This window comes from Pimephales promelas, chromosome 5 (genome assembly GCF_988280905.1).
Source record: "Pimephales promelas chromosome 5, fPimPro1.hap1.1, whole genome shotgun sequence".
In the NCBI taxonomy this organism is placed as follows: domain Eukaryota; kingdom Metazoa; phylum Chordata; class Actinopteri; order Cypriniformes; family Leuciscidae; genus Pimephales; species Pimephales promelas.
The window spans coordinates 31,226,815-31,237,013 of record NC_142773.1 but is presented as its reverse complement, the minus strand read 5'-3'; the positions used below and the strand labels follow the sequence as shown (position 1 = coordinate 31,237,013).

The 10,199-nt window shown below is 36.5% G+C and overlaps 1 protein-coding gene across 6 annotated transcripts in view; it reads left to right on the top strand.

Annotated features, from left to right (window-relative positions):
- Positions 1–8,274: 8,274 nt before the first annotated feature.
- Positions 8,275–10,199, top strand: part of tnika (TRAF2 and NCK interacting kinase a) — an 86,827-nt gene continuing 84,902 nt past the window's right edge. For all 6 annotated transcript variants that reach the window (XM_039675684.2, XM_039675681.2, XM_039675683.2 and 3 more), the window contains exon 1: positions 8,275–8,635. In XM_039675684.2, coding sequence (XP_039531618.2) covers positions 8,579–8,635 — 57 coding nt within the window. In that variant the 5' untranslated portion in view covers positions 8,275–8,578. The remainder of the gene's footprint in view (positions 8,636–10,199) is intronic.

Here is a 10,199-nt window from a genome sequence, read left to right as displayed (position 1 = left end):
ACCTGCTCTTAGGCTGAGTCTGCAGAGGCTTTTACTGTCCAGCTTCACTGCCTGTGTCTAAGTGCCAGCGCTCTGGGGAGACCAGACAATCTGTCTGTGAATTAAAGTGCTGAGTAACTGAAGGAAATCGTTGCTTCTCAACACCAAACATTGATGTGTGGCGTCTAATCCTACATTTTCCCCCTCACAAATGGGGTACAGGTCGATTTTCACGAGTCAGCACTTGTTGCCATTTTTCACATAGTCCCTTGGTGTTTGATTTAAAATAAGGTAATCCTTTTTCTGTAATCACGCGTTCTTTTTAACTTCTTTTTGGCTGTATTTTCACGTCTAGTTTATAAATAAAGAGTACTGTGAGGCAATACACTACCATTCAAAGTTTGGGGTTGGCAAGATTTCTAAAAATCTTTTATGCTCATCTAGGCTTAATTTATAATCAAAATTAGTACGAACAGTGATATTTTGTAATTATTAGAATTTAAAATGGTTTTCTATTTTAAAACAATTACTTCCTGTGATGGTAAAGGTGAATTTTCAGCATCAATACTGTCAGTCTTCAGTGCCTTTAGAAATCATTCACTAATATGCTGATTTGCTGCTCAAGAAACATTTTATTATTTATTATTATTATAAAAACGTTTAATATCATCAATGTTGAAAACGGTTGTGCTGCTTAATTTTTGTGGAAACCATGATACTTTTTTCAGGCTTTAAATAATAGAAAAACATAAAACATTGTAGCATTATAAGTGATCAATTTAATGCATCCCTGCTGAATACAAGTAATTAAAGAAATGTAAAAAAAAAAAAAAAAAAAACCTTTCAAACCCTTTGGAAAGGTTGTGTGTGAATATTTGCAATATTTAAGGCCTGCCAATATTACTTCCATAATGTGACGTATTTCTGAGTGAATGTGGATTCTCAATAAGAAATTTAAACCGGTGGGTACACTAAAATTCCTAAATAAACATTTTGTTCTGTGAAATAAAATGCTAAGCTAAATTGTTCGCAATAAGAACTGGAATATGCACTGAGAAAGCAAATGGGGTCCATTTTTGTTTCATGTTGGCAATTAATAACTTCAGAATAGAGTTGTGCTTGCTCTCTTTCATGTATAACGAAAGATTATATCGAAAGATTCAAGCTTGCTACAAGCAAGCTTCTCTAATTTGTGGAATGTGATGACAACAAAGCCAAACCTGAATGAATAACATTCAGTTCTCAGGGCAAAACAACTCCTGTGCCACCTTTTCTAGCACATTTCATTATCATAACTGTGAATTTGACAGCAAGGTGTATTTACCCCTGGCTTCATTTTGATAATGCGTTTGTACAGAAATTTGGACTAAAGTTTCAAATAAATCCGAAAAAGTTTGGTGAATGGTTTCCTTAGGGTGTTTTACTGCAATAGCTGATCTTAAATCATATTGTAATGTTGTCTGTCTTTTCGTTTTAACACCGAAATCCAATCAAAACATGCCCTTTAGGCACCAGCAGCTGGGACAGAGGTTTAAATATGAGTTGTATGCTTGTGAACATTAGTTTTAACGTTGTCATTTCGCAGGGGAACCTGCTCTGATCACCTGGAAGTCTTGAAACACGGTCATTAGGAAGTAATTTAAATGCAAATCTGGCCACTGGCTTGTCCCCAAACGTGCCTCATTGGAGGAGACATCTGATGGAGAGTGGCCAACGTTAATGACATTCTCTGAGTGGAATCATGTTCGGAGGTATTCAAATCAAGAGTGTAAAGAGTTGATAGATTATCTCAGTGACCTTAATGGTTTCTTATCGTTGATGGTATAAAAGCCTCCAGCTTCTCAACACATTGAGCGTTTGGTTTCTTCAAGGGTGATCTGCTCATAAACTGTTATGTCTCACTAACCACATGTGTCATTTGAAAACAGGATCATTGTCTCAATTACTAGTGTATAGTTATCTGGTGTTGTGAAATGGCTCATTAAACACTAAAATGACAAAAGCAATCTCTGGCAAATTTGCAACTCCATATGTTAATAATTATGCATTTTTCCACTACTCATTATTCTCATAATATAAAGAAATTTTATTGGGGTTGCTAATCCATAAATCAGATGTGTACAATAACATTACGATGTCCAGCAATCGTTTTAAATAGTACATTGGGTTTAATTTATCGTTTGCTAGTGCAGATAATTTTTATGTGAAAAAAAAAAACAGCATTTGCGCGAGCAACAAGATAATCTGCAGCGGAAACTGGTTGCAGCGGCTGCAGGCACTTTATTTAAAAAAAAAAAAAAAAAAAACACATTTCAGCGCTAAATCGCCACTGCTTTAACAAACGAATGCTCTGCTAGTTAACGGGAGATGTTTTATTTATTTGTATTGGTACATCCGGCAATTTCGACCATGCTAAAAAGTGGTGGTTAGGCCTTCTGAAGTGAAGCGATGTGTTCGCGTAAGAAAAATGTCCACATTTAAAACGTTATCGACTATAACTATCTTCCAGCAAACAGCCATGTCGCAAGTCGACTTGCAACAAAAGAGTAAAGGCTTGTTCGGCTTGAACCGGCACTGCACAGAACGATTTGTTTATGACATCAAAGTTTTTCACGCTTTAAACGACACCAGCCGATGAATAAGGGTCTTGTCTAGGACCCTTTGAGTCATGACTCGAAAAAAGATTTGTTCATTTTGATGAACGAGTTTGAACAGGAGAGTCACAAACGCTCATCACAGAACAGAGCAAGGCTCTTATAATTTGAGTTTATAAAACTTAAACTTTTTTTTGTTTTTTTTTTTTAAATGACCGATTGTTTCGCTAGATAAGACCATTATTCATCGTCTGGTGTCGTTTAAAGCCCTTTGAATGAAGCCCTCATTTGGATCTTGAACCGTTTGGGTCCCAATGAAGTCCATTATATGGAGAAAATCTTGGAATATTTTCATCAAAAACCTTAATTTCTTTTCGACTGAAGAATGAAAGACATGGAAATCTTGGATGACATGGGGGTGAATAAATTATTAAAGTGAACTACTCCTTTAACAGACTGCTGGTGGTTCGCTCTTAGATCTTTTTCCTTTCAAATGCTACACAGACCCAGGTGTTTTTTTTTGTTTTGTTTTGTTTTTTGGTAGATAGTCAGATTTGATTTTTGTAAAGCATCATTACTAGAATAACTGTTTAAAAACAAATCAAATGTAATTTAAATTGAACTAACATGCTATAGCTAGGGCTTCTCTCAGGTTTGAGTCAATCTTTCCTCTCAGCTAAACAAATTCAGCAGGTTTTTCTCACATTTTCTGAAATTAAACGCTAATTATCTTGGCCTGACAGAGACAAATGACAAAATCTTTAAATCCTATCAATTAAATCCAACAACTCTTTGTGTACATAATTTGCATCTATATTTGTTGGTCTCAGAGACTCAATTTATAGCTTCACACAATTTGCAGCGTCTTCCCTTAGTTCTATCTTAGTTATTCACTGCAATTCACTAGAACATTGCAATGCTTAATTACATTTCACAGTTGCAACCAGAGGGCAGAATGTTGTACCACAGTGTAGATAATGATCCCTTTCACAACCTGCACAGGTGGATTCCCACCTGACTTAATACTAAGCAGTTGATCAGGAAGTATTTGTTAATTTGAAGATATCATCATGGGCTTTGGGGTTCTCTCAGTCAGCTCCCTAGTCAGTAGTCAGGACACTCATCAGGGAATCGGCCATTTTAAGGACTGTCTCAATTGAAGAATCACACTGAAAAGTTTGCTTCCTAAAAAAGTCCCACAATGCACCTTGAAAACCAGGGGGGCATCGATGCATTCATGCACTTGGGAGCTATAGGGTGCTGATTGAGGCGCACCCTTAAACACGTCTTTCCTGATTATCTGCCTGATGTGATGCTGCTTGTGCTCCTCACATGAGACATGTGGAATGTGCCACTCAGACCTAAATAACTTGGCACTCAAGGGTGCTCAACAAAAGAACAAAAACAACTTGTAACATATAATTACAGTGTTTTAACTGATGTGACTGTCAAGAAGTCAACAAAAATATGATGTAATAAACTATTGATGACATTTTGTATTTGTCAATATTGTTTAGTCACGGTACGATATCTTTTCGATATTTTATCCTTTTGGGGGGCTACGATATCTTTTGAAAGAATACTGAATCTTTGGATCAATACACAGGCAAAAAAGCAGAAAAAGGCAATAGCATATGTAAAATAACACAATCGTCAACGTTAAACAGCATACAGTAGTCTATAAAACAGAAGTGTCTACCGCTATAGCCAGATTGTGCAAGTTTTGGGGGTGTTGATGGACTCTACTATATTTTGATGACCAAAATATCTAGCGGAACGATCGGCCATTTCAAAAATAAATAACAAAGTTTAAGTTCATAAGCTCAAATGCTCGTCTTGCTCTGTTCTTCTGTGATGTGCGTTTGTAACTCTCAGTGTAGGCCTACTGTAAATACTTGACATTGTTTGGAGTACAGCCATTATCCACAAGCAGAGATACACTCTCCCCACAGAACTGCTAATGTAAGTTTTTATAGCAACTACCTATCTCATCTGAACAGATTCTTCATGGACAGGTATCGATCCTCAGAGTCGAGTCTAAACCAGCTGCATTTTTCACTGCCATTAGTGTACAGTCTGAAAGGACAGATCAAGACTTTAGCAGATTCCAGGGCTGTACATGCTGCCTATGGTAGATATCACCTATAGATGTGTCCCTGGGGGCCCACTGCCAAGAGCTAAGTGCTGCATACTAATGCTGCTGACTGCAGTGTGCCATTGCAGCTAGAAATTGGTGTAACTCTTAGTGGTTGTAATTAGTGATGCACGATATATCGGCCGCCATATCGGTATCGGCCGATATATGTTCATTTTTAGTGTTATCGTTATCGGCCTGATAAGAAAATTAGGCCGATATATTAAAGTTGATAATTAATGTATTATTTCCTTTAGCTGAGACACTTCAGATGCACTGTTCAACATGATGGTTTGGAATTGCTTGAAATATGATTTGAAAAAAAAATAAAAAAATGAAAATACTTAGTGCAGTACAAGTCTGTCATATAGTCATATGTGATTGGGATATGGATTTTAATAGTGAGACTTTTGTTTTTGTAATCATACTCTCAAAAATTAAAAAAATTGGATTTAGATTTATCTGCCAATATATCGGTTATCGGCTTTCAAGTATAAAGAATTATCGGTTATCGGTATCGGCCAAAATGTTCATATCGGTGCATCCCTAGTTGTAATGGCTCCACACAAAAAGAAGGGAAGTGGCAAATATGTCTCTGCTATTTTATTATGTAGTTTGCTTGAACAAGTGAATGTTTGACAACTGCTGCCATGTACTTTGTTGTGCACAAATGCATGACTGTACAATGTAAATGAGCCCAAAAAGTAGCAACCTGCGACTTCATGAACAAAGCAAGGCCAAAGTCACTTGTTGTATAATAAGTGGACATGGCAACACTGCACTGAATCAAGCTTTGAATTGAGCTGATGCGTTGAAAAGACTCGTGATTCAGACTCTTATGTGGAATCCCTTTCTTCTCAGACCAGAACAAATCACGCTTCTGTGTCATCAGTGCACACATTGTATGTTTTTTTTTTAATGTATTGCTGGCTAAAGGATTATGCACATTTGGTCGTACAAAGCTCTTTCACTCCGTCACGTAGTATAGCTGAAAGGCTTTTTTGTTGTCCGTTGACTGACCAAATGCTCTTTTTTATTCACACTCGACTCCTATTTAGCAAATTCCTAATTTATTTTTTATTCTGTAACAGCCTTTGAATATTACAGCAAAATTGCAAAAGACAAACCGGTCTGCTGAGGTAAACATGGTAAGTTAATTTCTAGAATAGGAATAGTGAATTACCCCCTAAAATATTATAAAAAATTATATATTTTGTATTTTCTTCAGATAAATGTTTTTAGATAAAACACATTACCCAGGAAGGCAATTTACATGACTCAAAGTCATTAGGGTTAACATAGCAAAGAGAGTTTGACTTAATTAAAATCTGCCCTTTTATGTCACCCACAGCATGCAGCCATTAGGGGGCGACGGTCTGGAGAATAGTTGTTTCTATAGGCTATTTGGCCCAAGCATGGTGGACCTGCAAATAAGTGAACAGTAGTATTACTCTTTGTGAATTACAAATGGCTAAATATGTCATTTGGTGCTCTGAATTCCACCTGTTTAACTTTAAACTGATAAATACAAAAAGGGGGGACTCAAAAAATATAAATGATTTGAAAAATAATCAAAACACAGTGAGGGACTCTCATCTGGCTAGCCAACACTATCTCACGACCAATTCGTACGAATGTGACGCATGATTAAAAAGTGTTCTAATTCGTACTAATTCGTACGACCTCACTCGTACTAATTCCTATGATTTGTCTAAACCCACGTGATGGTTAGGTTTAGGGGCGGGGTCAGGATTTAGCAAAATCGTATTAATTCGTACGTGTGAGGTCGTATGAATTGTTACGAATTAGCCACTTTTTAATCATTCGTCGAATTCGTACGACTTGGTCGTGAGATCGGGTTGGGCTAGCACTACTGACATTTAAAGCGACAGTGACCTTTAACCTTGAAACACCCACTTGAAGAGCCTTACATGCAAAGTAACGTGGTTACACTTGTGTCCAGTTGTTGCCGAGCAGCTGTTTTAAATAGGTAATAATAAAAGGAATCCATGGAATTTTTATACAGATTTATCAGAGGAGCTAAATTCAGGATCTGACTCTTCAAACAATGGAGTGGAGCAGAGAGCTCGGTATTTTATGTGATCTTCTCAAGTAATACAAGATATGTTAACTCACAAACGTTGCGTTTAATCACCAAAGACCCCGAGAACACCAATAATAACTGCCAATCATTGATAAAATCATTTGTTTTTATCAGTTTATTAGTGGTGTTCAGCAACATCTCTTAAAGCCAGTCATGATGTAGCAACAAGTCTAAACACATTATTCGTCAGTAGAAACTGATTTATCTGAATGACGGAGCTTTACTGTAATTTCAGCCCCAAAATAAATGTGATTTGTCACTTGATAGGCATTTTACCCCACTACAATAAAAGAGGAAAGTAACTACAGGATGGAAAACATGTGCACTGTTGAGGGAGAAATTTGAGTTCCCGAGAAAGGGATTAAATGCTAGATCAAGTTTCCAAAGAAACACAAACTTTAGGCTGGATTACAGGGTGGCTGTGTCAGACTGCAGAATTTTAGATGAAAATGAGGTTAATGGGATGAGCTGTTTAAGTATTCCTTTAAATAGAAACAAAATTAGATTAAAATGAGAGAAATCGACCTGTATTATTATGAGTGTAATGTTTTACTAGGCTAATATTATTTATTAAATACAATATTTTACAATATATGAGAAAAGCTTATATTGTATAATTTATAAAACTTAGAACCAGACACATATACTGTATGGGGAGGTTTAATGGAATTAGTTTAAAGACTTCTTTTTACATGGTTATGCTGGAAAATCAAGAGTTGGGCAACACCACACTTCCAAACATCAAAAGCAGAGATGACTTATTTTGTATGTTATCATCGCTACGTCTGCATTATGTCTCATTCATACCTTATGACTTGGAAACTGTCGTTGTGATTAACTGGATGTTCCTAGCAATGACAGATTTTGGCACTCCGCCAAATCTGTCAGGTAAACATGCTTTTCAATTATTTAAAGAGTTCCAAAGAACCACAAAAAATATTACTAACTGCCTAAAGGGCAGAGTAACATAGAATAAAGAGCTATGTGCTAGTGTGTTCCTGAGAAAGTATTGATTCATGTGTATGTAGGCATAGGATTTAACCCAGTTTATTCTTTTAAAAGTGCTTTAATGCTGCTAGCCAATAAATTGTTGCCAAAAAGTCACTTTTAAAGCAATGAAGCAAATACAACACGATCATAAATGTTTATGTTTTATTTACGGAGTAAAATATTGTCTTTCAGTGCACTTTAAAACCTCACACGCTCAAGATAACAGCTTCACTGAATTTAATATTTTAATAATTTAAGTAGTGGACTCTAAAGTGACTATTTAATAAGAATAACGGGCACATTAAATTAGTTATAGCCTAATGAAATGATGGGGTTCCATAGAAGTGACATTTGAAAGGAATGTTTGAGGGTTCTTTGCAGCAGTGTGAACTTTATAGTGGGACCAATGCATGGGCGGTGCTAGTGACACTGACCCCGCCCCTTCTCTTAACCACTCCCACACATCTGATTGATGCTACTTTAGACAAGCAGCATTGAGATTTCGGCGACAGTGTCTGAAAGATGTGTAGCTCCTGAAAAACATGTTGTCCTCAGAGCACGCGATGTTTCTGTTTGCTAGGGTAAAATCTAACTGAAGTCTAGCTAAAGCGTCGGTGGAATCCACTGTTGAAAAACGGATTGTGGAAAAGCACGAGCGATCAACGAGAAGAGATTTGCACGCGCTGCCGTAAGGAGATCAGCGGACGGCTGTCTGAGATCTATTCAACAACATTTCTTTGTTTCTCCGTGTAATTCCGGTTTTCTTTCGTCTTTAACATGGCGAGCGATTCTCCGGCTCGGAGTCTGGATGAAATAGACCTCTCTGCTTTAAGGGTAAGTTGTGTCCTTCATTGAAGATGCTCATTCATGTGTTTTGGTGTTGCAGTTGCGCCGTAATGGCAGGTGCAACAATCACTACAATAGTAGAAATGTAGTAAAATGAAAAATAACGGCTTAACGTGTTAATTTTTTCGTTTCTTGTTCAGTCGTAAAGGAGTCATTATGTGACCGATGGCTGGATTTATCAGACCAAATAACTGTTTTGTAAAACTTATTACAGATTATTGAAGAAAATGATAACAAACTGATTCGGTTGATAAAACTGATCCGGTTGATATAACATCCCTACGATCATGATATCGCAGTCTAATGAAGCCTATATCTGCAGGCATTTATTTGGCATTGTTTGTGTAACGTTACATATTGTAGCCTATTCGCATGCCTGGTTCTCTGATTTGTTTTATCAGGACTTTTATGAATAAATGATTAATAAGAATATCCGTGAGGAGAAGTGATTTTCTTTTCTCTTCAAAACGCTTAGTTATAAATAAAATGCAATGCTTGTGGCTTTGTTGATTTATTAGCCTACATTTTTGAAGCGAACATTTATTGGAATTACCAGTAACGTTAGTTATTTTCTCTGCACATTGAATACATCACAGTATGACTAAAGCTAGTGATCATTTTCCAAAAAGTTTTTAAACACAATTTTGTTTAACCAATATAAATTCGAGTTATTCACATCAAGTTTTGTAGATTTTTTTTAATAAGCCATGAATAAAACATGCGTTCTCATAAAAAGGTCAAAATATACTTGTCACATGACAACAAAATGGCTTCCTGCATGTTGGTTATGGTTATGGCACACTGACTTTGAAACATTTTCAAATATGAGTCATATTTTTAAACAAAATGAATTCAATGCTACAGTTTTTTTTGGACTGCTACACCACAAAGACACCTTTTAATTTACTCCTCAAAAAAGTGATTTTATTCTGGTTTAGAAATTGAAGACAGATTCATCACAGCAATTGTATTTGTATTTAATGATAGTACAATTTAGTAATAGAAGTACGATCTCTACCAGTAGCACATAATTTACTCATCTGTTCTTTTATTCCACTGTTCATTCAATGAAAACAAAATTGAACTTGCTGTGTGCTGTTGTAGCATCTATCTGTGTCCAGCTGGGAAACTGTGTGCCATATGCATGGGTTGATAAATGCTCAAATCCTTCATAATGCCACCAAATTACTCCCAGCATGTTTTCCTGTGACTTCTGAGTGGATAAACTGGGTTGCTTCTCAACAAGGCTCCGGTTTTATGTGTCTCTCCTCGGATTATAAAAACTGTGTCAGTCTGTCTAATTAGTGTGAGCGAGCGTTGTCGTGTAGCTCAACTGGTTCAACATGCCACCAACACATCTTTAGATCATGGGTTTTGGTTAATGGTAAATGCACTGTCATTCTGTTTATAGACGTCTGCTAAATTCATACAATTAAGGGTGTACTAAAATCAGAAAATTTCTTCCTATGCACTTTTTTTTTAGCGTACAGACGACACCATTGATAAAACTATAACCGTTCCCAAAACGTGTCATGTTGAAAACGGTGTAGTG